The 27,369-nt window shown below is 42.0% G+C and overlaps 1 protein-coding gene across 5 annotated transcripts in view; it reads right to left on the minus strand.

Annotated features, from left to right (window-relative positions):
* The window catches only part of CELSR1 (cadherin EGF LAG seven-pass G-type receptor 1), a 172,534-nt gene that overhangs the window by 6,941 nt on the left and 138,224 nt on the right, over nt 1–27,369 (minus strand). Inside the window, exons 26-35 of one of the 5 annotated variants that reach the window (XM_060279378.1) lie at nt 16,305–16,417; nt 14,535–14,614; nt 12,482–12,608; nt 12,116–12,241; nt 10,790–10,884; nt 10,303–10,406; nt 8,806–8,973; nt 6,933–7,175; nt 5,260–5,524; nt 2,725–4,741 (exon numbers count right to left, since the gene is read on the minus strand). In XM_060279378.1, coding sequence (XP_060135361.1) covers nt 4,717–4,741; nt 5,260–5,524; nt 6,933–7,175; nt 8,806–8,973; nt 10,303–10,406; nt 10,790–10,884; nt 12,116–12,241; nt 12,482–12,608; nt 14,535–14,614; nt 16,305–16,417 — 1,346 coding nt within the window. In that variant the 3' untranslated portion in view covers nt 2,725–4,716. Of the gene's footprint in view, nt 1–2,724; nt 4,771–5,259; nt 5,525–6,932; nt 7,176–8,805; nt 8,974–10,302; nt 10,407–10,747; nt 10,885–12,115; nt 12,242–12,481; nt 12,609–14,534; nt 14,615–16,304; nt 16,418–27,369 lie in introns of those variants that run through there. The other 4 variants (XM_060279377.1, XM_060279374.1, XM_060279375.1 and 1 more) reach the window with 4 other exon arrangements.

Below are 27,369 nucleotides of genomic sequence, written 5' to 3' on the forward strand. Positions count from 1 at the left end.
GGTAAGTCAATGGCTATGTTTTAGTTCGTGGGGCGTCACATCCAATGGAATTGGTGTTCACCCTGTCACAAGGCACTAGACAGGGAGCAAAGACTTGTGGGAAGTAGGCTGGACTCCCTCGGTTAAATCTTTCATCTCGTCATCTGGTCCCCCAGGAGGGAGATGCCCAACTCTGGAACATGACTTGACCAGAGGCTGGAGTTTGCTGCATGTAAAGTTCATGAAGCAGCTGCCCTTAAGAGCTTCCTGTGTAGCTTCATCATGTGCCCAAGCATGCATTGTGTGGCTTGAGGACTTATTGCAATCTCCTCCCCAAGATGTGGCCCATCAACACCAAATTCTGACTAAGCTAAAGGCTCGGGGTTTTATGGCTGATGCCTCTATGGATTCCATTCAGTTTTCAGCTAGAGCAGTGGCATCCCAGATAATGGCTAGACACACTTTGTGGCTAAAGAGCTAAAATGCAGATGCAGCGTCTTAGGGTGAACTTTTCTACCGTTCTCTTTTCCGGTGGTCACCTTTTTGGACAAGGGGCATTGAAAGATGTCCTTATTGAATCAAAGGGTAAAAGGAAAGTTTTGCTAACCCAGAGAGATGACAAGCAACCAGCCAGTCGTTTCTCACCAAACGCTTCTCAATCCTCCCCCCCCCCCTTCGAACACAAAATAGACAAAGGGACTTTATATTCTAATCCCAGCCCTTTTGTCAATGTTTTTAAGGCAGGCAAGGGTTCCAGTGGTTGCAGGCTTCCTCAAATGCAAAGACAACAAAACAACAAACTCAATGACTAGTTTGCGTCCCTTGTGAGGGGGGGGGGGTTTGTCTTTCCAGCTTGTTTCCTGTCTGGGAAAAGTCTGTGGTATTTCCCATTCCATTGGATACAACTGCCCACAAACTAAAAAGAACAATTGTTCTTACCCTTGGGTAGGCAAAATAAGGGCCAGGGGCCGGATCTGGCCCAATCGCCTTCTAAATCGGTCCAGGAATCAGTGTGTTTTTACATGAGTAGAATGTGTCCTTTTATTTAAAATGCATCTCTGAGTTATTTGTGGGGCATAGGAATTTTTCCCCCCTTCAAAATATAGTCCAGCCCCCAACAAGGTCTGAGGGACAGTGGACCGGCCCCCTGCTGAAAAAGTTTTGCTGACCCCAGGTCTTACCTGAAGTTTTGTTTTGGGAGTGTATTTACTGTATAGCTCTACTATACACTGGGGGAGTATGGCCTATCTTGAGTGCTAGTTTGTCACGTTCCTTGTGTTGCGTTTCCTTGCCTTTCAGATATTTAGCAATTTATTTTATTGCAGAAATTTCCAGAGCGGGGAAGGGGGAGGTTGGCAGGTATTTTTTCTCTCTTTAGGTACTTTCTGCTGGGCGAATCCGGAAAACGGAGGGAGTGCCGCCTACTTCCCACAAGACTTTGCTGCTGTCTAGTGTCTCGCGACAGGGTGAACAGCCACTCCATTGGATACGACGCCCCACTCCCAGAATGACACTTCAGGTAAGACCAGTTGTTCTTTCTGCCTGCACTATTGGAGACAGTATGCCTGTGAATGCTAATTGCAGGTAAGGAGAACCGAGGATCTGCTTCCCATGGGCATCTCCTTAGCCACTGTGAGAACAACGTACTGGACTAGGTGGGCCCTTTGCCCAATCCAGTGGAGATCTTAAGTCACATGAGTGGAAGAGGAAAAGAATGCCACCTTCACTGTGGTTGGTTTCAGACGCAGTGGATGTGAGCAACAGGATAGAATAGAATACTTTATTGTCATTGTACATAGTACAACGAAATTGAATGGCATCCCATAAAAACAAACAAAAACACAATTACAGCGACACAACACACACACACACACACACACACACACACACACACACACACACACACACACACATTACAACTCCCCAGGATCATATTATTTAGTTACAGCATTTAAGATGGTTATAGCTCTTGGATAGAAACTTTTTAAAAATCTATTTGTTCTTGATTTAATTGTTCTGTATTTCTTGCCCAAAGGCAGTGGTGCAAAAAGACTATATCCAGGATGAGATGAATCCTGTAAAATATTATTTGCTTTTTTAAGGCAACGGGAGTTGTATAGTTCTTACAGAGATGGGACAGGATGACCGATAATCTTTTGGGCTGTGGTTATGACCTTCTGGAGCACTTTCCTATCCATGACTGTGTAGCTGGAAAACCAAGCACAGATACGGTATGTAAGAATGCTCTCTATGGAGCCTCGGTAGAAGGACACCAGCTTGTTCTTTTCTGAGGAAATATATTCTCTGCTGGGCCTTCTTCACTAGAGCAGTGGTATTTGTGCTCCAGGTCATACTCTGCTCGATGGTAACACCCAAAAACTTAAAATATAGCCACCCTCTCCACCCGGTCCCTGCCAATATACAGGGGCTGAATGTCCGCCTTTTTCTTCCTGTAGTCCACCACCAGTTCCTTAGTCTTGGCAGTATTAAGGGCCAGATTATTATTTTCACACAAACCATAGAGCCGCTCCACCTCGTCCCGATAGGCGGACTCATCCCCCTCAGAAATGAGCCCCACCACAGTGGTGTCATCAGCAAACTGGATGATTTTGTTGCTAGAGTGGATAGCTGGGAGTTGGAGGCTCTTGGGAGAGCAGCAGTTACGGATAAATGAGGTTCTCTGCCTTCTCTTGGCATGGGTTAGCAAGAGGAGACCAATGGATAATAAATGGCTGGAAGCATTAATACAAATCCACAAACTTAATTTATTGTTAGGTTCTCTCATCTGTGCTTCAATTCCAGTGTTCTGCACATTAATAAATATAAATTTGTTTTAAAAATTCCTCCAGTGTCTAATCTGCCATAAACTAACAAAAAAACCACCCCAGGATTTCACCCCCCACCCCCAGGGTTAGCACAGCTGACATACTTTAACAGTTCTGATAAAAAAAACCTAACTACATTTCATTGGGACAAAATATACACATAGATGTGAAACAGCTGTAACATCATTTAGCACATCCCCAAGTATGATAGGCAGATATGTTCACATTTAAAACTTTCTTTTTTTTACATCAGATTTTCATACAGCATGAAAGCAATACTTTTTAAAGAGCTATACTCTTTCCCGGTTCTCTGAGCTTGACAATGGAGTTGGTTTAAAAACAAAATAAAATTGAACAAAACAATTTCTGATTTGCTCTTGAAATCCAGTTATCAGGTATCCCTTAAATAAGGTAGTTTTGCAATATCTGAATGCCATCTAAATATTAAAGGGCTGCATTCATAATCTCTTTAAACTGAATCGCTGACCTTATCAAAGTTAAGCACTTGATTTCAAAGGGAGAAAAGATCTTAGCAAATGCTCAAGTCTGTCACTGAAATCTGGGGGGCTTAACTAGGCTGCATCATGCAGATTGACTTAAAAGTTTCCCTTTTGGGGTAAATGAACAAACGACGGGCAGCTTTGTGCATTCAGAGACCAAGTATCATAAATACAAGTTACACGTTTATTATTTTTTATAAATTGTGAATTTTGTTGTCAGCTACCCTCCCCGACGCCTGGGACTCTAAAAGGGAATTCCACATTATAGAGAAATGCTGTTTAGCCCATTAACTAAAGGCCTTTACTTCTGGAAAGGCACTTCTGGGCATTCAGGTTACCAATTCTGCTTACAGTCCTTAACTGTGCAACACAAAAATAGTTAATTTCACATTTCCCCCCTAAGCAAGTATTAATTTTGTAGTGCAGAAAATGTCTATATGTAGATGGAATAGTGGGGGAAAGGCAGACTTCCTTAAAAATCACCCCCAAATACTTTCATTGTTACTGGATGATTGCCTGGTGTAGAGGAGTACAAAAATACACACTGAATCCTTTAAAATATTTCAGATTATTCCAAAAAATTCTTTTCCTGAATTTAAGTTTCCAGAGATAAGTGGCAGCCTTTTTTAAAAAGACTGCATTACAGTTAGGCATGATGCAGACGTTAGTTATATTTCCCCACCCTGAAACGCCAAATTCAAGTACACTTGTGCAATTCTTTTTAATATAAAAAATACCAAAGCTCTTTCACAATTACTCTCCTGCTATCCAATTTTTAAGAAAACCGTCATATTACGTGAAATGTACAAAAAGAAACTTTTAAAGAATCACCATATAAAATATATAAAAAATATCTACAGCTATATATATATTTATATTTTATATATTTATATCAAAATGATGGTAGTTTAAGACAAAAGTGTCCACCACAAGCTGGTGTGGAAGCTGGCAAAGGAATTGAAAGGGCACTTGGTGTGGTTTTGTTTTTCTCCTGAGTTCACAGATCCTGTTGGATCCCCAGATCCCCAGTGTAGGCCGAGAGTAACAGCAGGTTTAAGCTGCTATGTCTATTGTACTATGGACCATTTATTCCTCAAGGATATCCTTGCAGCATTGCTATGGCTCTGTCCACTTTCCCCAAAGGCATTGGTCTCCAGTAGCGACTTCCATTCATCAGTCTCTGCTTGTTTTGGCACAACTGATGCAGTCAGGCAGACCCTGAAGGTACCATAAGATGCCTTACTGTGTAGATTGCAGGAAATGGGGCATGGCCACAGGGGTGCCGCCATGAGAAACTTTCCCCAGACGCAACATCCCTTGGCGAAGGCAGAATCAAAAGGTCCCAGGGAAGTGGCATCACTGGCAGAGTCGTCTCTCGCAAGTTGCAGCAGGTGTCACCATTTCCTGATGATTCAAATTGAGGTTTCATTACTGCCTCTGTTCATGAAGAGAAGCAATCATGCAACCTGGGGTTAAAACGGAGGCAGGCTGACAAATCCTTTAAGTGAAACTACCGAGGTCATTTTAATTATGTTAGCATGCAGAGAGACAGACAGGTGTCAAGTATGAAAGTTAAAAAGTGGGTGAAATTAATGACAGGATGTTTTTGGGCAAGGTAATTGGTAAAAAGCAAGTATTCTGTTAACTTGGGTATGGTGGTAGGGGATATTGTGATTAATTGGGTTCCAGGATATGGCTCTGGCTTACTCCAGAGTTCCCCATTTCAGAAGCAAGAGAGAACTTTGGTTTAAAACAAAGCAGGATTGAAGCACTAAAATTGGTGCACAAGAGAAAGCAGGCGAAAAGGAGGAGCAAACAGCCCTGGCGTTTGTAAGAACAAATGTCTGCAATATGGGCCATTGAAGTGTTAAAAGTATGGAGAGGAGCAGGCGTCAGAAACCCGAGAGGGGCAACACCACGCGACAGAGAAGCAATTCACAAACAGTCACACTCACTCAGAATCAGAAGTTTCTGCAGTTCCAGTTCCCACATGGACATTCATGGCCAAACCGTTTATCTGTTCTGGAGGCTGATCTCTTCTGGGGTTTTTTATTGTTACTCCAGAATCTGAAGTGGCACGGATGCCATTGTTAGTCCCAATGGAATTCATTCTTGATGAGATAGTGGTTTGATTATAATCTGACAGTTTTTCCCTTAATCTGTTCTTCATGTTCTTGTCCACCAGTGGCGGTGGGTAGGTGACTTTGTTCTTCAGTATGCCTGCCGTGGAAAGAAACGGGAAGTGATGAATGGAGGAATTCAGTACAGTGGTACCTCTCGTTATGAACTTAATTCATTCCGGAGGTCCATTCTTTAACCTGAGGCGTGCTTTCGCTAATGGGGCCTCTTGCTGCTGCTGCGCTGCCGACACACAATTTCTGTTCTCACCCCTGGGCAAAGTTCTCAACTTGAGGTAACTCTTCTAGGTTCAAAACCTGTATTTAAGGAAGACTCAATGCTCCATGTATTCCTAGATTGGAAATAAGTCAGTCTGGCCTATCATTACTCTCAACCACCAATGCCTACCAAGACTGTCCACCTGGAAAAGCAGTTTATATAGGAACAATCTTTGTACCCAAGCCTGCCCTTCACCTACCTTTTAGTACAAATTGTCATGGAAGAGAGCTGAGATTGAGACATGAACTGATAACCCAGCAAGTTCTCCCTGCTTGTAGGGATCGATTTCACAAAGCCTTTCAGCAATGCTCTCCGACAGCAGCCATGTCCGGCAGGTGATTCTACGTACCCTCCTGCCTAGGCATCTCACTAAATTTACATTTGACAGTCTGTCATGGCTCCCTGTCACTTAGGATGCATGCATCCTCAAAAGGCATGTCTGCCACTTTCAAACTAGGTGGGTGAAGAACTCTTGTGTTTCATTATTTTGTATTAAATACATAACAGACCTGTTGGATCAGACCAAAGGCCTATTGAGTCCAGCGTTCTGTTTTCCAAAGTGACCAACCAGTTGCCTAGAAGAAGCCTACCAGTAGGACTGGACGACACAGCCCTTTCCCACTGCCATTTCCTAAGGCTGTCTCTGATCCCGCAGGTCTTATTCAGACTGCATGACTATCAGCAACCAAGAGATTTCTCCTCTATGTGTTACTCCAATTGTTACTCCAATTTCTTTTTAAAGAGGTCTAAGTTGGGTTGTCACCCACATCTCATGGCACCAAATCCCATTGTTAGATGCAACTGCTGTCAATGTTTTTGGGCCAGTGGGCACATTTGGAATTGTTTTGTTTGTTTGTTTGTGGCACATTTGGAATTGTGAGATAGTGCTGTGGGTGGCATGGCAAAGAACAAAACAGCTACTCCATCTGAAAGGGTAGGGGAAAAGGCAGGACCACAAAATGGAGCAGGCATCATTTCCCATTGATGGGGAAAAGGCACTGACATTAGGCACTGCTGTGCTTGCCTAAAGCAAAGCTCTCTGAACCTCTCCTTTGTTCAGAACAGATGGGAGGATGTACAATCGTGACATCCAGTGAAATGTGAGTACCGTATGTTTAAGGTGGTGTGCTCAATGTAAGAGAGGTTGAGATAATGCAAACAGGAAGAGCCAACAGTCTCTCGAGCATTGCGGATTTCTGGGGATATATTTATGGAGACCCTTCTCCATTACCTTTCCTCTGTTCTGGCTGCTGGTGGTTCTGCTGCACAAGTGGCTTGTTCTCCTTCTGCTGCCCTTCATTCTCTTTATCCTGAGGCGCTTCGCTGCTGTGGTTGGTGTGGTTTTCCTGGTGAAGTTCCACATTCACCTTCGTTTCCACCTTCAGCTTTTGCTTTGCACTTGCCTCCTCACCATCACTTGCCGTTACACCCTCAGAAGGCCAGTAGGGTTTCACGTGATTGGGAACAGAATCCACTGCAGAACACAGGAAAATAAAACCCCAAACCAATTAAAAACAAAAAGCGACACACAAAATTAGAGCTTCTCTCTGCAGCTTCCTCTGTTGTTGGAAGCTGCTTTGGCAACTGTCTACAACACAGAATACGCCCATTAGCGATGACACATCTTTGGCCAAAGCTGTCAAAATGAACTAGTTTCAGTTTGTGGTATTTCCTGCCTGAAAACCTGGAGAGTTGCTGCCAATCCGTGTCAACAATGCTGAGCCCAATGGACCAATGATCTGACTCGGGATGAGGCAGCTTCCTTTGCAGTCCTTTGGCTCAAATCTGGTTTGCATATAATTTCAGGTTTAGGTTGTGGTTGCTTCTTTTCTCCTTATTTGCAGCCACCCTGATGGCAACCCTCACTCCACAAATGAATTGGAACCCCAGCAATGTAATCGCGGTTGGGAAGCATCTTTTTCTCACCACTGAGCATTTATTGGGCCACCACATACACACAATCCAAAATTCATTCTTCTAAAACAGCAGGGTTATTGGCACTGAAAACGTTCTCACTTAAAAATAAAACTAGGGCACAAGAAACGTAAAGGGGGGAATAGGTGATTTCTTGATCGCAGCCAGGGACCAAGAAGTAACTGGATTCCAAGTGATTCCCTTTTACAACAAAGGGTTTGGTGATTACTTGAGTTTCAGCATGCCACTTTCTGAGCCCCCGTTTTCAGCCAAATAAAGTGACTTGTACATTTTGCAAATGATTTTTTAATAAATGAAATTAAGCCTCACTGCATGATTTTTTTTGGGGGGGGGGGATCTGCTCTGCTCAGTCTGCTTCTCACTGCCTCTCCACTGACTTGCCTGTTATGGAGAGGGTCATTTCCAAGCCAGGGCAGTCCTGCTGCATTAGGAAACACAGCACTCTTGCTGAAATGCCACAAGAGACCCAAGGCAGGGAAAATGCTCCACATTCCTCAAGAGAACAAGGAGCTGTTTTCTCTTTTGGTGGCTTCATGTGCTGCCTTGCCCTTTGCTCACCGTGGACCTGTTGCCTGGATTGTGCCAGCTGATTGAATCGGCATTCCTGTGCCTGCTAACTGAGAGGTTTCTTCTTTCTCGGACTTTCACACTGTTCTGGGTAACAACCAAGGGTGGCCAGGGGTATTTTTTTGCTTTCTCTGAATTTACTGGTGCCGCAGCTTCGCAACCAATGAAGGAAGCCATTGCCCCATTCGCCTAAGGAACTATGACAGCAGAAGGCCTTTCTAGACTAAGAATCCTCTTGCGTAGTAAACACTCATTTTGACTATGGCTTATCTCTGCTTCCCTTTTAACCTTTAAGATTGTGTTTTCTACTATCCTTATGACTGGCACGTGAATCAGGTGGGGAATGTGAAATAAGCCAGTTGTTCCAGGGGTGGGCAACCTGTGGCCTGAGATTCTCCATCTAATTTCATGCGGGTGACCCGAAGGGATGGCCCCTGGCAGAAAGAAGGCTCCCCCAGCCCTGTCTTAGGCCAAACCCATCTGGACTTGTGGTGCATCTTCCAAGGGCAAGACCCTGCTACTCTCTGAACCACACCAGCCATTTCAAAGTGACTTTTAAGGCCCCCCGGGAGGAAGCAGAGTTTTAGCTGTTACTCTCTTACCTTTGGGAGTGCTGTGGAGTGGACCCCGGTCATTGTTTTTTGAGCTGGCTGCATTCCATTTTTTCCCTGCTTCTACCCCATCTTCCTCACTATCCGACGAATGTGAGGAGGCATAGGAGCTGCTGTGTTCGTCAAGGGACAACTCGCTGTCCGAGTCAGAATCATTCTCTGTAGAAGTGAATGAATGAAAGTGTTGAAACAATGCAGGCATATGTTTACTATATGCAAGAACCAAGGCAAACAGCAAGTTCATTAACTTATCACATTCTTCAAGCGTTTTATAGTCACAGAAAGGTGTTTGCTCTAGTCTGCTCTATCAATCCTCTTTGTGCAGGCATAGTCACAGAGGATAGGGCTCTCGATGGCTACTAGCTGCAACAGTTATGCTCTGCCTCCTCTGTTGGATGCCTCTGAATGATAGTTGCTGGGAATCCCAAGTGGGAAGAGACCTGTGGCACTCATGTCCTGCTTCCTGGTTGGCTTCTGTGCCCTAGAGAAGCCTCAGAGGAAGAAGGATAAAAGCCAGGGGAATGGTGGTCGGACACGGAAAAAAGACGATGAGGCCGGGGGGGGGGCAGGATGGTTGGATGCTGAACAAGCAATAGACTTGAGTGAGAGAGGAAGGAGAGGCAGCTGAGGGGAAGGTGGGGGCTGAGGCTGCAACAGGAGTCTCCCGGTCCTACTGTATTCAGCTCCACTCCTCCCTTGTCTCCAAGGGCATAGAGAGCTTTGCATGGAGCAGAGAAAAGAGCACAGAAAATGGACAGAGTTTAAGATGGCTGGGAAAACAGCTGGATGGGGAGGAGACTTGGGGAAAGTGGGAGACACAGTTCTGTCAACTGCTGGACCCGCGGGGCCAGTCCTGCCCGTAGGTTCATCAGTTTGTATTCTGTTTCTTTGAATAATCAATTTTATTGCTCAACTCTGTGTCTTCATGCTGACCTGCAACTGAACCGGCCCTGACACCTATGCATGAGTAACTGTACAAACGCAGCTTTGTACCTTGCTATAATATGCATTGTGGAGGATATTTTGTTGCCCTTTTCAACACAGTAGTACACTTACGGCTCCTGACATTTCCTATTACTACAAATATTGATTTGGTCCTGATGCAATATAGAAATTACCGTATTTTTCCATCTATAAGACGCCCCTCCCTGTAATTTTGGGGGCCTCAAAATTTAGAAAATTTTGATTGAGCTTTTGGGGAGGATTATTTGGGGGGTATGCCAAAAATCGCTCACCCGCCGGAACGCAGCACACAACCGCTCGTGTCACAGCTGCCTGATCGCTGCTATTAGCCCTCTTGCTTACCGCTGCGGCAGCCAATAGACAGCTGCCCTTGTCGCAGTATGTGGGAGCATGATTGGCGGCCGCTGGCGGCGATCGAGGAGCTAATAGGTGATTTCTGCGACGTGAGCGGAAACCATGGTGCTGGTTGGTGGAGACTAGAGGAGATGTTTGTCATGTACAGTTCAGAGAAGAAAGACCTCTTACCGTTGGATTTTGATGGCTTCTTATGGAAGATGGAGGAATCGCCTTCTGTATGACCAGCTCTTGCTTGGCTTGATGACACACTAAGCTTCTGGCCAGCTTCATCTCTAAAAAGAAGAAAAGGGGGATGATAGCAAGCAACCCCACAGGGACATCTGAAATTCTAGTTTGCTGCTTCAAATGCAACATTTGCCTGGCGGACTGTATGGCAATAGTATAGCCACTACAATTGGCATTCAGCCAACATTTTCTTTAAATAGTGCAATCAAACGATGGAAATGAGTGCACAGGTAAGATGCAAAACGCATATTGCACAAAAATGAATTTGCAGAAGCGTAAGGGAAGCACAACTTGTGCAAAAGTAGCAATGCATTTTATTTTATTTTTGCAAAAGCAACACAAAGAGTAAAGGGAGAGGCCTGAAAGCCATGCGCCGCCACCAGATTACCTGAGAATATAAGCAAGGTAGCTATTGTGACTCTTGGCTGACCTGACGGTGCTTTCTAAGGAGACGGTGGATTCCCCAATAGTGGTACGATACATATTTGGCTCTTCTACATACGTGTCGTTACAGTTCAGAGACCGCTGGGAGAAGGGAAAAATAAGAGGCGTTGACCAGTAAACACTTGTTTATTTTAGAAACCACCCATCAAACTGAAAGGTCAATATTATAAAAGCTGATCTATACATACAGGCCAAATCCTGCTGTGAAGCTCTTGCTGAGCTGTGTCATTTCATACTGAAATTAGGGGGCTGCATACTTAACTACTCCTCCAGTGCCCCTGAACACAGAAAAATTGGATCTCATGGAGACTTGCTTTCTTCCTGATATGCTAGTTTACTGTGGGTTTTTTTTTGTGTGTTAATATGATGAACAATCGGTAACGGATGACTCTCACATCTTTTTTGTAAAGGTAAAGGGACCCCTGACTGTTAGGCCCAGTCGCGGACGACTCTGGGGTTGCGGCGCTAATCTCGCTATACTGGCCAAGGGAGCCAGCGTACAGCTTCCAGGTCATGTGGCCAGCATGACAAAGCCGCTTCTGGCGAACCAGAGCAGCACACAGAAACGCTGTTTACCTTCCTGCCGGAGCGGTACCTATTTATCTACTTGCACTTTGATCAACAGCCACATCATGTGATTATCCTGATCATGAGCTTTGGTAGTCAAATGAGCCCTACATTTTTTGTTTGGAGGAAGCTTAACTTTTCAGTTATTTGTCCAAAGAAAGGATTAGTCTCAGTAATCCTTTCCTAAAAATTGGACTTTTAGGAAATGGCGAGCTTTTAGCAGGAGAAACTTTGCTCCTGAAAGTCAACGTTTGAGCGGCCAAAGGTTTCCGATGTCCCCTCATTTGATTCATAAAATCAGATAATAATTGTAAATTTGGGATCTAAAAATATCACAAACAGGATAGAAATAACTCTAAATGTTTCCTTAAAAAGAGTTTCTGCCCTTAAACACTAACAAGAAAACTAGTGAGGTGCAGTAGGGTTATATCCAACTAAGTCTTAGAGGAGACCCAACGAAATCAATGGACTTATGTCAACTCCAATCACTTAAATGGTTTAATAGGAATATGACATAATTGTATAAATCCCAATGCATACACTTCCATTTACATTCTAAAAAACCCAAAGCTGAATGCAGCTCTGTTTTATGTTGGTAAGAGGATACGTCCTAAAATAAACAGAATTCTAGGCCAATTGCTGATGGCAGGGAAATCCAGACGAAATTTGGCATTAGCAATTTTGTCAGGATACATGACTATGCTGGTCAATTGCTGGAAATGCTTTTTGCAGAATGGCTCCTTACAGTTAACAATGTAGCTCTTGTGGTGGTGGTGTCATCGGTGAGTGGCTTCTTTCCAGTGAAAGTATTCTTCAAATGTTTCCTCACTTCTTTATTGAATATACAGTGGAAGAAAAAGATGAACAGGCCCTAGATGTTTTTTAGAAGGATGAAGAAGAAAGGACAAAAGAAGAATATGTTTTTTTAAAAAAATAGAAAAGCTTTGCAGGGAGGGGGTCCTTTAATGATTAAAGGAGGAGGAATTCACTAAGTTTGCCATTTTTACCTATGAAGCCCTGACTTGGCACTGCATAATCAGAGAAGTGATAAATCCATGGAGCATGAAGTGGATCTGAAGGCACGCCATAAAAGACATTTTACCAAACTCACCTGTAAGCAGCTGAAGATAGCAAACAGGTAGTGAAATGTCATTACATCACTGTTCACCGCCATCAGACCGAGTAACCAGGTGGCGCTGATCAACAGTAGCAGTAGGAAAGCAGTCCGCAGTACAGAGCTAGATGAAAACCATAAAATAATTCGCATTAGACATGAAATATGGCAGTCCCTGGAGCACACACACTGCTATTCCCAAACCTACCCACCCCCAGGAAAGAAAGAAATTCTCAAAGCTCTGGCTGAAATGCAGAAGTTCAAAATGAAACACAAGTAAATTCAAACACTAGTTTTGTTTGCTACGTGACCTTGTAAAAAATCAGTTTTTGTGACTCGTCCACCAAATACACGCCAGGCATACCCAAACTGCAGCCCTCCAGATGTTTTGGCCTACAACTCCCATGATCCCTAGCTAACAGGACCAGTGGTCAGGGATGATGGGAATTGTAGTCCAAAAATCTGGAGGGCTGAAGTTTGGGGATGCCTGCTCTAGGCAGAGATACTAACTACTGATCTGTGAATTCCAGTTTGCTGTCTCCTAGGTAGCCAGACCCCAGAAGCTTGGCTTATGGCCTAAGTAACACCCACTGACAAAGCAGGTGATAGGTAAAGGGGATTTATTCTGTAAAGGTAAAGGGGTAAAGGGACCCCTGGATGGTTAAGTCCAGTCAAAGACGACTATGGGGTTTGGGCGCTCATCTTGCTTTCAGGCCAAAGGAGCTGGCATTTGCCCACAGACAGCTTTCCGGGTCATGTAGCCAGCATGACTAAACCGCTTCTGGTGCAACAGGACACCATGCCGGAAGCCAAAGCGCATGGAAACACCGTTTACCTTCCTGCTGCAGCAGTATCTATTTATCTACTTGCACTGGCGTGCTTTTGAACTGCTAGGTTGGCAGAAGCTGGGACAGCAACGGGAGCTCACCCCATCACGGAGATTCAAACTGCCGACCTTCTGATTGGCAAACGCAAGAGGCTCGGTGGTTTAGACCACAGTGCCACCCACATCATGTGCTAGCAAGTGTTTTCCTCATCAGGTGGTATGCTTCCACTGACACCAACTCCCCCCCCCCCTTCACACAGTATTATACTGAGCACACCAGAAGTGCCTTCCTCAATAGAGTGATTCAGGAAACTACAACAATCTCCAGAAACCAGATGATATGTCTCCTTTGCCTTTTGTCTTACCCTTGTTTATCACTGGGCAGTGGCAATACTTGCCTGTTATGTACACCGTTAGTAAAATGGTAAGGAACTGCCTTGCCTCTAACTTGTACATATTTGAGGGTGGGACTCCTCAGAAGACAATGATGCAAACTCCTGGACTGGACAAGCACCTGGCCGGGGTACACTGGATTTTTTTAGCATGACCTGATCCACCTGAAGTTCATTCTAGCCCCATCCCTGCCAAGGGATGTTCCTGGAACCTGAACTAGGTGATCAATTACCTGGGACCAAACGGTAATGCCACAGGCTGGGAAGAGCCAACATGGTCCCCTCCAGATGTTAGTGGACTACAACTCCCATCAGTCCTGACCAATGGTCATGCTAAAGAAACAGCTGATGAGTTGTTTCTTTAATATATTGTGCAAAAGTGATGAATTTTAGTATGTTGTAAGCCGCTCCATGGGTACATTCTGGCAGGGTATAAATAACATTTTTTTAAATTAACATTTTATTCTCCTTGCTTACATCTTAGCAGAAGCATGCTGTCACAGGGTGTAGGCACATTCTGGCCTGAAGGCAATTCTTTTACCTTTAGCAGCTGCTTTCAGGGAGTACATCACTGTAATTATGCTATGGGAGAAAGTGTCTCAAGATGGGGATCACAAGCAAGAGAAAACTGAAAGGGGACAAGGAAGGGAGTGGCTGAGCATGAGCTGACAGAAGGGAAACGAAAGATTCAACAAATAGTAAAAAGAACCACTAAACAACGTTTCAAAGGAAGAGGTGTCCCAGTTTCAGTCTGGGGGCAGGAACAATATGTTCTCTCTCTGTGTTACCACTTCTCATGATTAGTTTCTTTTGGTCACGGTTACAAACTTACACAACTCCAGTTTTTTCCAGTGAACGCTGCCGTCGTCTGCATGATGCTTTAACTGCTAGTATGAAGATCACAACGTTGATCTGGAGGGGGAAAGTATGGATCAGAATAGTGATGAGCAGGTGTTTTCCTTCCATGAATTCACCAAAACACAATTTTCTACACAGCTAAGAGCCCCTCACTTCATGTTATGCTTTGCTTTCTTAATTCAATAAACTTTGGCTCAGTTGTCTTGAAGATTCTGCTTTGCAAGTTTTGAAGTAAAACAAAGCTTCTGGAGCCAGCTTAGTAAGAACAAGAAAGATTTGGTCCTTACAAATTGTACTTGCAAAAGGTAGATACCACTGCAAATGCACAGGTACCATTATCATGGACAAGAATGCTTGTAACTGTTGCAAAAAGAGCATGCCGAATAAACTAGTCTACGTCAAAGTATGGGACACGCTTGAGGCCAGGAAGGATTCATGCAGTATGTGGGAGGAACAAACAACCAGGAAATCCCTTGGGGCACAATAAGTGTGAGACTGCTGAGATCTGGGGCTTGGCTAATAATGTTACTGCACGCTAGTGTTGAGCTCAACTGTCGAGTACTGTAGTGCAATTGCTTTATAACATGGGACTGCTGAGGTTTGGGGGCTCATCTAGCCCTGAACATGATCAGTATTATGCAAGAGGCCTTTTTTAAGCTATATGCTGGTGACGGTGTGGTGACAGTTCAACTCATTATGATGTGCATCCCCCAACTTGACTTCCATCCTCCCCAGGCCAGAATACTTTAGGCTGATGGATGTTTTGTCTATTTTGCAGCTGAAAGGGTAATTAGAGAGGGGATTTATTAGGAAAAGAGGAAACGATTTCTCTTCCCCAAATACAATTTGTTCTTCAAAGGAGTTAAGAGACCTTACAAGCTTACGGTATTCCAGACTGAGAAAGGAAAAGAGAATTCAGGGGTGAGTGATTCATATCAACAATACTATGTGAGGAGGCCCAACAGGCCAATTTCTTCCAATTACAACTTTTTTTTGTAATAAATGTTATTACACTTTCAAAAAGTTGACATATATACTTCAATACATAATAAATTGATCTTTTCCCAACTTCCCACCCCATTTTTCATGGTGTCTGAATTTCTTCCCCTCTGCTGTGCAATACATTCTATCTCTGATACCATCACGTCAATACTATATTCTCCAATTCCTTCTGTTGCTCATATTTCAAATTCTGCTTGTGAGTTCATTCCCAATTACAACTTCTAAGTGGCTGCAAGCCACACACATCATGATACTTACGGGCACAGTTGTTCTCTTGATTTGATTCTTGGCCAGAAAAACAGGGATGCCAAGTTATGATTGAAATTTGTAAGGACTGGTGTTGCTATCAAGGCTTTTATATATATATATATATATATATATATATATATATATATATATATATATATATACAGTTTTAGGATTAGTTATTGGAGCAGTGTTGTCCCATGTCTTTTGTACATTTGATTTGGGTTACGACCACCTCGGTTTGCGAACAGTTCGGGTTACGAACTGCGCAAACCCGGAAGTGTTTTCGCCGCGCGCGCGTGCGCAGAAGCGGCGCGCACGCGCGATCGCGCGATCTGCGCATGCGCAAAATGGCGGCGCCCATTGCGTTCGGTTTACGAACTATTCGGGTTACGAACTGCGTTCCGGAACGGATCGCGTTCGTAACCCGAGGTATTACTGTAATAAATTCAGCTCAGACGCATTTCACGCCGTGGGCAGATCCTGCAATACTTACAACCACAACGATCACAATAGGTCCTGCAAAGCTCCAAATCAGGGTGTCGTGAACGGAGAGCCAGCAGAAATCTGGGTTCCCATAGCCCTGTGGATCCAGCCCCACTGCAAGACCTGTATCACAACACAAAAGTGGAAGGAATTTCTGATGTGGAGTGTCCATCAAAATAGTTAAGATTCACACTCACAATCCATCCATATCACGTGTATTGGGTAACCATTGCCGGAGAGGTATGGTCTTTCCCTCTCAGAGCAGCCACCACCCAAAAATACTTAGCCATCCGGAAATGTCTGGCATCAATTAATTTGGCAGAAATAGTCTGCTTCTCAAGACTGAATATTCATTTGCGGCATTTGCACCAAAGTGTGGCCAAACATATGAATCCAATATCGCCAGCAGTTTTACTTTCTGCACATTGCCATAAGATTTTACTAAATTAAAATAGACCCAGTTCTTGCCCTTAAGTGTGCAATTCACCTACTATGAAAATTAACAGGAATTATAGTATTTCTCTTACATTTGGGGCTTGCTTTAGGGCTGCTCAGAATCATATACAATGCAATGCAATAAAATACACAAGTCCAAATGGGCTTTATCCACAGGAGGATTAAACACTTTTGTAATGTCTGAAAAGTGCTAGAGAGCCTTTCTACAGTTTTAGAACTCAAAAACTGTGTGCTTCAAATAAATACAAAAATAACACAACTAAAAACACAGCAACCATGCCTGTTGGTATAGAGTACAGTAGCACCTTGGTACTCGAACGGCTTGGCTCCTGAACAAATCAGCTCCCGTTTTTGCAAACGTTTTTCAGAAGCCGAACATCCTATGCGGCTTCCAATCGAGTGCAGGAAGCTCCTGCACCCAATCGGAAGCCATGCCTTGGTTTTTGAACGGTTTGGGGAGTCGAACAGGCTCCCGGAACAGATTAAATTTGACAACCAAGGTACCACTGTATGCATTTTATAGAATGAGGCACAATGCAGACAACTGGATAAGTATCAAATAACATATTTTCTAGATACAGGTAGGTAGCCGTGTTGGTCTGAGTCGAAGTAAAATAAAAAAATTCCTTCAGTAGCACCTTAAAGACCAACTAAGTTTTTATTTTGGTATGAGCTTTCGTGTGCATGCACACGAAAGCTCATACCAAAATAAAAACTTAGTTGGTCTTTAAGGTGCTACTGAAGGAATTTTTGTATTTTCTAGAGTTTAGTTACTTTTCTCAAGGAATGCATCTGCAGAGAAACAAGCTTGGTGGAAAAATTAGCCTTTCGGCATCAAGACAACTCAGTATAGGTTAAGATTACTAATTGATGCAAGCAATTCCCACAGTTTGAAGCAGAAGGGAAACTTCAAACATCCTGGAGAATATTCAAGAAAAATGTTTAGAGATGTCATGCTGCAGGAGTTAAAACTTTCAGATATTTTCTCCAGTCATTTATCTTTTTCTATCAGGACTGCTCAATATTTTCAGAATATTTGCCAGTGGAAATAATCTCTTTACCCTTCACTGCCTCAGTTTTTGCCAAGGGTACCGATTTTACTGAATACCTCAAGCTTGGGCAGAAAATATTAAGACTATATAATTGTCAATAATTTAATTTGACTGCAGATTCTGAGGCTCTTTCTGTTGCATGAGTTTTTGTATGTGCAAAGGATCGTAATTTTACTTGTCTGTCAGCTACCAACGGAGAACAATGCATTGTTTTCTAAGGAGCCTACATCTGAACTTTTGAAGTCCTGACTTCCTGGGAAACCATGCATGACTCACAATAAGCTGTCAGCAAACCTTATCGTCTGCTTTGTTCTGCTACTGCTGATCATTTGCAACAAATGTTTGGCTTGCATTATTAATTATTGTGCAAACATACATAAGGAGTGGGACTGGTCAAACTGTAATTTATAGTTTTGTATTAGGAAAGCAGACAATACACACACACACACACACACACGTGTGTGTGTGTATTTACAGAGGTGAAAAGTTTATAATTTTTTTTTTTCTTCTTTTTTTTTTTTTTAATTAAAAAGTTTTTATTAATAATTTAAACAAATACAACAATAAGAAAACGAAACGAAACAAAAACAAAACAAAACAATTCAGCATATTATCAAATACAAAAAATCCCCCACCCCCACCCTGAGTCCTACCCCCACCCCTATCCCTAATCCTTCACAACCTAACTTAGACTTATCTATACTATACTTGTTTCCGGTCACACACGTTGATACACGGTAAGTACTTAATTTTTGTATCTACTAAATTCACAAACAAAACAAAAAAGATTATGGTTATTACAATGTCAATAACATTCATATAACTAATTTGCTATCTTTTTGATTCTAGAGTCCTGTTACATCAGAGAGGAGAGACGATTTATCTATATAAGTGCTCAGATAAACGGTAAGTGACTCCCATTTCCCTACGTTGTCCTCCAGGTTTGTTTCTTTCAATATTTCGTGTTTTCTTGCCAAGTTATAATATAAAATTAATTTTTCTAACCATTCCTCCTTTCTTGGGATTTCTTTTGACTTCCATGCTCTTGCGACTAGTAGTCTTGCTGAAGCAATCGCATAGCTCACTACACATCTATCTTTAGGTTTTATATCCTCTCCCAGCATTCCTAATAGGAAGGTTTCTGGTTGTTTTTTGAAAGAATATTTCAGAATTTTTTTCAACTCATTGTAAACTAATTCCCAAAATTCCTTGATACGATCACAATTCCACCAAACATGAATATATGTACCTATTTCTTTGCAACATCTCCAGCAGATATTATTGGCACTAGGATACATTTTAGCTAGTTTGGCCGGCGTTAAATGCCATTGATTTTGCATTTTGAATAAATTTTCTAACAAATCGTAATTTGGAGTAAATTTCGAATCTCTTTTCCATAATTGTTCCCATTTCTGCAAATTAATTATTTTACCCAAATCCTGACTCCATTTGATCATATAATTTTTTGTTAGCTCCTCCTCCGTTTCCCATTTTAACAATAATTGATACAGATTGGATATATATTTACCTTCCTTATCGATTAAGATTTCTTCTAATTTTGATTTGTCTTTTTCAAATCCCACCTTTTTGTCTAATTGAAATCTCTGGTTAATTTGGAAGTAATCTAGCCACGTATTTAGATAATTTTTGATTTCTCTATATTCTTTTAATTTCAATACTCCTTCTTTTTCTTCCAGGAGTACGCGATATGTAGGCCAAATGCCCTCCATGTTACGCCTCCTCACTGCCAATAACTCAGCAGGGGAGAGCCACCAGGGGGTTTTTGCTTCAAAAAATCTCCTATATTTTTCCCAAACTTTGAATAGTGATTTCCTAATTATATTAAACGTGAAAATGTTTCTCTTGTCTATTCTATCTTTCATCATATAATGATGCCAGCCAAATCCTAGCCCATCACCTTCAAGGTCCAATAAATCAAAATTCCTTAACTCTATCCATTCTTTGATCCAAACTAGTGCCGCCGAATCGTGATATATTTCCAAGTCTGGGAGACCATATCCCCCTCTTTCCTTGTGGTCAATTAATATCTTATATTTTATCCGGGGTTTTTTCCCGTTCCATATAAATTCTGCTATGTCTCTCTTCCAGTCTTTAAAGCATTTCTCAGTTCCCAACAGTGGGAGATTTTGGAAAAGAAAGTTCATCTTGGGAACCACACACATCTTAATAGCTGATATCCTACCCGTGAATGATAGTTTTAATTTCCTCCATACTTCAAATTTCTTTCTAATTTGTTTCCAAATTTCCAAATAATTGTCCTGAATTAAATCAATTGATTTAGTTGATATCTCTATTCCTAAATATCTCATTTTCTTGCTAATTTTGAGATTTGTATTCTCTTGTAATACTTTTTCTTCTTTTTTCTCAAGGTTTTTAACTAATAATTTTGTCTTGTTATAATTTATTTTTAAGCCGGCCAATTCCCCATATTCTTCTATTGTCTGGATGGCACTGGGAATACTTATAATTGGGTCCTCTGAGGTTATTATGATATCGTCAGCAAAGGCCTTTACTTTATGTCTTTTATTACCGACCACGATCCCTTTGATTTCCTCCTTTTTCCTTATTGTGTTTAATAATATCTCAAGTGTAATAATAAAAAGAATGGGGGACAAGGGGCATCCTTGTCTTGTTCCCCTCAAAATGTTAATTTTGTTGGTAAATCTTCCGTTTATGATTAGTCTAGCGTTCTGTGATTTATAGATGGCCTTTATTGCTTTTTCTAATCTTTTCCCCAAATTCAAATCTTCTAACAGTTTTAACATGAAGTCCCAGGCCACCCTATCAAAGGCCTTTTCCGCATCCACAGATAAGATAGCAGCTTGTTTATCTCTTCTATTCTCTAAATATTCAATAATATTAATAACATTTCTTATGTTATCTTTTGCAAATCTACCTTTCACAAAACCGACTTGATCTTTCTGTATTATGTCTTCAAGTATAGTGGACAACCTGTTCGCTAGTAATTTTGCAAATATTTTGTAATCACTATTTAGAAGTGAAATTGGTCTAAAGTCATTTGGTGTTACCACTTCTGCTTTCGATTTTGGAATTAATATGATTTGTGCCTCTTCCCAGGATTGCGGAGTAGTACCTTTTTCTAGTATTGTATTGAATAGATCCTTCAGGGGGACCAACATTATCTCTTCTAGTGTTTTGTAGAGTTCAGTTGGTAGACCATCAGTACCAGGGGCTTTCCCGTTTTTCATCGTTTTCAGGGTTTCCTTTATTTCCTCTACTGATATTTCTTTGTTTAATGCTTTTATTTTGTCTGGCGGTATAGGTGGCAATTTATGTTTTTTAATATAATCTTCTATTCTCTGCATGTTCGTGCCTTCTTTCTGGTACACTAATTCATAATGTTTTTGGAATGCTTTTAAGATCTCTTTTGGCTTTTCGAGGGTTCTATCTTCGAATACAATCTTATTAATAATTTTCTCTTTTTGTCTTTTCTTTAGCTGCCATGTTAATAATTTGCTTGGCTTATTTGCCCATTTAAAATTTTTGTATTTCCAAAATTGCAAGTTTTGTTCCAATTCGTAATCAATTAATTTCTCATATTCCGATTTTAGAACTTTTAACTCATATTTTATGGATTCGTTTCCCTTTAAAATTAATTTTTTCTCCTTCTTTCTAATTTCTTGTAACAAATTACTCTTCCTTTCCTCTCTAATTCTCCTCAACTTTAGGTTTTGTTGGATAAAGAACCCTCGCATCACCGCTTTCCCTGCGTCCCAGACTATAGTGGGATCCACCTCTCCCCCATTATTTGTATCCAGGTAATCTTTAAATTGTTTTAAGGCCCCTTGTATTACTTTTGGATTTTTTAACAAGAAAACATTTAACCTCCATCTTTTATCCTTTATCTCTGGGGCCAACGTTATCATTACCGGATTGTGGTCCGATAGCGTTTGTGGGCCTATATCTGCTTTTGTCAACCTCAAAGTAAACTCCCTGGGAATCCAAATAGCGTCTATCCTGGAGGCTACTTGGTGCCTGTGTGAGAAATAGGTAAAGCCTTTCTGAAATGGATGTTTATGCCTCCAGGCATCTACCAAACTTAAATTTTCCGTCATTTCGTCAAAAATTTTTGGAAATTTGTTTTGTTTTTTCTTCTGAGAAGGGCCTGATTTATCTAAGGTCGGATTGTTGATGCCATTCAGATCTCCTAAAAGTATAATTTTGTCACCATGATAATTCATCAGTTGGTCCTCCAATTCTTTAAAAAAGGTTACTTTGCTGCCATTCGGGGCGTAAACCCCGGCCCAGATCCAGTTTTCTCCCTCGATCTGGGTTTTTACTATTACTATCCTACCTTTTTTGTCTATCCATAATAATTCTGGATTCCATTTGCTTTTTATATAGATAACTACTCCTCTTTTCTTTTTCATATCAGAAGTTACAAATTCTAATCCCAATTTCTCATTTTTTAGCACCCTTTCATGTTTTTTGTTTACATGAGTCTCCTGGAGACATATCACATCCCAGTTTCCTTTTTTCAAGATATGGCTTGTCCTATTCCTCTTCTTCTTATTATTTAATCCATTAATATTCCAAGAAATTACCTTAAGACTCATGTTTATTCAATACAATAGGTTAGGCTTTGATGGAAGAAGTAAAGAAAAGAAAAAGAAAGGAAAAAAAAATGGAAAGAAAAAGAAAAAATGTTTATAACCTGTAAAAGTGTCCATTCTAAAAAGAATAAGTCAGCCGAGGAAAGGTTTGTCAGAGGTATTCAATTCCCAGTCGCTCCCTCTTCATCAACGTCGTCCAGGTCACTTGTCTCTGCTTCCCCCTCTTCACCTTCCAGTTCAACGTCTGTTTCTTCCTCTCTTGGTTCTTGTCTTTCTTTAGTCTCTCTATTCCTTTCTCCCCCTAGTTGCTGCGAGTAAGTCCTGTAAAATCTGTCAGCAGTGTCTGGCGTCTCGAACTTTCTCCATCTTCCCTTGTAGGAGAGTGAAAGACCCTCTGGGTATTCCCATTTAAAGAAGATCTTTTTTGCTTGCAAGTGCTTCGTCAAAAATTGATATTTTTTCCTTTTTTGTAGCAGATGTGGTGGAATCTCCTTCATAACCACTATCTCAGCGCCATCCATCATTAATTTCCTTTTCCCTTTAGTCCGTAAGATTTTATTTCTGAGCCATAGCGTTGTGAACGACACTAAACAGTCCCCTGGCCAATTGTTCATTCTTGCTTCTCTAGAGTTAATCCTGAAGGCCTCTTCAATTTTTGATTCTATCTCGGGTTCTTCTATTTGTAGCCAATTAGCCAGGGCTGTAATCACTCTCTGTTCTATGTTCTCATGTGGTAGCACTGGTATGTTCCGAAATCTCAGAGTTTTCTCTCTTAATTTCATTTGCATGAGGGCAAGGGCATCTTGTTGGGCTTCAAATGCCGCCTTTTGATTGTCGACATCTTTCCTTAAATTTTCCATTTCCTTCTTGCCACCTCTTTTTTCCTTGGTAATTTTTTCTAGCGCGTTCTCTATGGTTTGGTTTTTAGATTGGAGTTCTTGAATAATTTCTGTCGACTTGTTTGTGGTCTCCTCTAATTTTTCCAGGTGGTTTTTGGTTTCCTGGGTGTCCTTTGCAATGATTTCATATTTCTCTTCAACCTTTTCCACCTTATCCTCCAGGGTTTTCACTCTTTCACTCATCTCAGTCTTAATTTCTGCCAGGTCATGTTTTATTTCGCTTATGTCACTCTTTAGACTCAGAATCAGTTCTTTGAGTTCCATTTCTTGGTCTGAAAAAGATATCCTTCTTTGTGTTGCACCATCAGCATTTAATTTCTTCACTTTCTCCAATTTTTTATTTTCCTGTGGCATGGCTTTGTTTCACCACACGGTGTCGTTCTTGCTTATTGGTGGAGAGAGGTCGCTAGATCTAGTGGATATAATGGAGCCTGCTGGCTGTCGCTTTGTTGCCTTTCTTTACTAGTGTTGCGTCTCTTTAACTGAGGGACAGCATCTGAGGGGCAACGTCTCTTTAACTATCAAGCGTTCGTAGTGGCAAGCACAAACGTCACTTCCCCGATCTCTGACGCTTTGTCTGCTTAGTCATACTTTTTGTAACTCTGTCGCCATTTTCATGCCTTGAATGTATCCCCTCCTCCCTTTTCGCCACTTTGTTTCGTGACTCTAGACTTGTGTGTGTGCGTTTCAGTCAGTTCAAAGTCCAGCAGGTTCCTATATTTTAGTCCATATGCAATCCCCCATAAATAAAACACTGATTTATCCCCCGGTAACGTCACGTAATCAAAAGACTTCAGTTCGTTCTTTCCCTTCTCCCCCGCTACGTTTTTAAAGTTTTTTTTCCAATGTCTCTGACCGCGCGGGGTGGGACGCTCTCGGCGTTTTTATGTCCCTTCTCTCCACAGTCAACTTACGCCCGGGGTGTTCACTGGGGTTAAAATAAAAGGAATTTTACCGGCGTAATCGTTCGGGTGCGTTTTGGCTTCTTTGCTGGCCGCGATGTTCTTACTGCGTCGCAGTGCCCTGGTCTCCTCTTCTCCTCTGCCGTACGCGCGGGATAGCAAGAGAACGCACAGGCACGACCGACCGTTCGGTCGGGGATCGCCTCCCCGACCTTTCCTGGGGTCCGCTAGCCACGCGGAACCCCCCTTGCGCCAGCAAAAGTTAGGGGAGTTACGGAACTCCTCTTTCCTGCCCGTGAAACGATCCGCGGCAAAACCGGAAGTCCGTGAAAAGTTTATAATTTATAAAGCAGAAGCTGCTGGCCGCTTTGGGCCAGCGGACAAATTTTGAATTTTGAGTAAGTGTTTTGGGCACCAGTCACAAAATGGCTCTATTTTGAGTGTCCTCCTGCCCTGCTGCACAACCTCATGTTCAACACAGGAAGTCCTGTTGGTCTCGATTATGGAAATAACACGATAATGATTTTCCCCAAAACAATGTTGCTGTTGCTGTTGAATAACAACAGGGGACGTCCCCTGGTACTAGAAGTACCACCCTGCCGCCCCACCAGGGATGTGTGGCGGCACCTGCGAAGTGGTAGCAGGTTCTGGCGAAATCTTGCAGCACACACAAGATAATTCAATACCTCACCAAAAGCCACCACCACTGCTGCCTCTCCATGAGCAGTGAGGTGAGTGTGGAGTCCATGGGAGTGGCCCCTCTTGGGGTTTCGCTGCCCAAAGTGGCTGCATCACCCTGCCTCGTGGGTGGGCCGGCCCTATTATTTATTATTTATTGAATTTATATACCACCCTATACCTGGAGGTCTCAGGGCGGTTCACAGAAAAGATCAACTTAAAAATCACAATATATATAATCAAAATAAAAACAACTCAATAACTCCTGCCAAAAAACACCACATTTTAAAAAGGATGTCAGTCATATCAACCAAAGGCCTGGTTAAAAAGGAACATTTTTGCCTGGCACCTAAAGGTGTATAATGAAGGCGCCAGGCCAACTTCCCTGGGGAGAGCATTCCACAAATGGGTAGCCACTACAGAGAAGGCCCATTCTCATGTTGCCACCCTCCAGAGCTCTCGAGGAGGAGGCATACGAAGGAGGGCCTCAAAAGGTGATCTCAGGGTCCGGGTAGGTTCATATGGAAAGAGGCGGTCCTTGAGGTATTGCAGTCTTGAGCCGTTTAAGGCTTTATAGGTCAAAACCAGCACTTTGAATTGGGGCCCTACAGAGCAGACACACCTGTACCTGCTTCTCACATGCACACAGACACTCTACATGTGAACAGCCACAAAAACATTTCTTCTCTCTTTGCCATGCATGCATCTCGCTCCTTCTCTGCCCTCCATCACCTGTCCCAGCATCCTTGAATGAACCCCACCCCCCACCCCACATACCTGTACATACAGAAAAGCCCCTCCATGGGTGAAGGAAATACTTGCCATCAGCTCCAAGTTTCTGGCGAGCAACAAACAGCTGAGCAAATAGGACAATCCCTGCTGCTCCTTTCTCACCCCAGACAAAGAGCCCCTTCATGGGAATGAGGCAACTCCCTGGTGCCAGCTCCATATTTAGTTTAATGGATTAAATTGATCCGTTTTAAAGGATATTCCACATTACTGTAATCAGGAAGGAATTGATTTTTTTAATGTATAAGCTAAGCACATACAAAATCGGAGGTGGCAGTGAGCAGCTTAAAAGCATTCCGCTTCCCTCGCGTAGAAGGAAATGCCTTGTATAGAATGTTGCTTGTTGTGCATACTCTTAAAAACAAAGATCGTTTTACTCTAGTTTTATTCACATTACAGCACAGTCCTATGGTCAGAAGCCAAGTCCTATTGAGTTCCACAGGATTTATTCCCATATATGTGTGCATAGGATTGCAGCTTTAACTAACTGATTAAAAGTCATGCAATTAATTGGCTACTATTTTAAAAACTGCGTGAAAGCTCTATTGGCTATATTGTACTGTACTGTACTGTACTGTTTTTAATATTCGGTTGGAAGCCGCCCAGAGTGGCTTGGGAAAGCCAGCCAGATGGGTGGGGTATAAATAATAAATTATTATTATTATTTATTTGAGCCTGCGGTGTACCACTAAGCATTTTTTATTAATGATTGCTATTTTATTAGCAAAAAATACAGAACAAGTAGAAACTCAGAAAGTTTTATTTAAATTGTTTTTGGCTTCAAACACTGCATACTTAGTCTTTCACACCCTGCTGTGCACCTCCCCTCCCCCCAAAAACCTTACTAGGATTACATCTCACAACTCACTAATGAGACATAGAGACAGACTGCTGTAATTTTGAACAGGAGCATAGAGGCACAAGAGAAAAGGTATCGATAGCTTTCTTTCAGCCCCAAGCACTGAAAATCCCTGGATGCTGAACAGAACAAAGTAAAAAGAGCAAGTGTTCCACATAGTCCAGCATCCTGCTCTCACAGTGGCTAACCAGATGCACAAGAAACAGGTTTTTTTCCTGCAGTGCTCTCCCCACCACGGAACATAATTTTAGTGGAAGTCAGGCAAACTCTGGCTCTTCTTTCTTTTAAATGAGCTTTAAAGACACCTTTAAAGGGGGGGGGATGGTGTTTGGACACAGAAATGTCATGCAGGATGCTGGGTTAGAATAATCATGCTATTTGTCCAATGTTGGTTTTTCTTTTCATTTTTTTGTTGAATGTAAAGTTCTTTTTAATTGTTTTACAACATTTTACTGATCATTTATTTGGTGCATTTTATTAAGTATCAACAGCTTTGCAAGGTAGTGGTCCTTAAAAGCAGCAAAGAAATCTTCTGAGTAAAGGAACTTAAAATATGCATAACTTAAAAATATATTGAGGGTTTTTTTGGTGTAGTGGAAACTCAGCTATGGAGAACAGCCAACTTGCAGAAGCTTCCTTGGCGCCTCTTCTGTGGCTTTTCGGCACCAAGTAGAGACCTTTTCATTCATCCAGGCTTTTAAACTATGTTTGAAGCAAGGGCTGCAAGTGATTTATACTTTCTCTGTTGTACGGAAGCTTCTGTATTCTTTGTTGTTGAATTGTTGGTTTTAATTATTATATATTGCACCTCTAATGTTGTTTGTTATAAGACACCCGGGGGATAT

Source organism: Zootoca vivipara, chromosome 10 (assembly GCF_963506605.1).
Source record: "Zootoca vivipara chromosome 10, rZooViv1.1, whole genome shotgun sequence".
Classification (NCBI taxonomy): domain Eukaryota; kingdom Metazoa; phylum Chordata; class Lepidosauria; order Squamata; family Lacertidae; genus Zootoca; species Zootoca vivipara.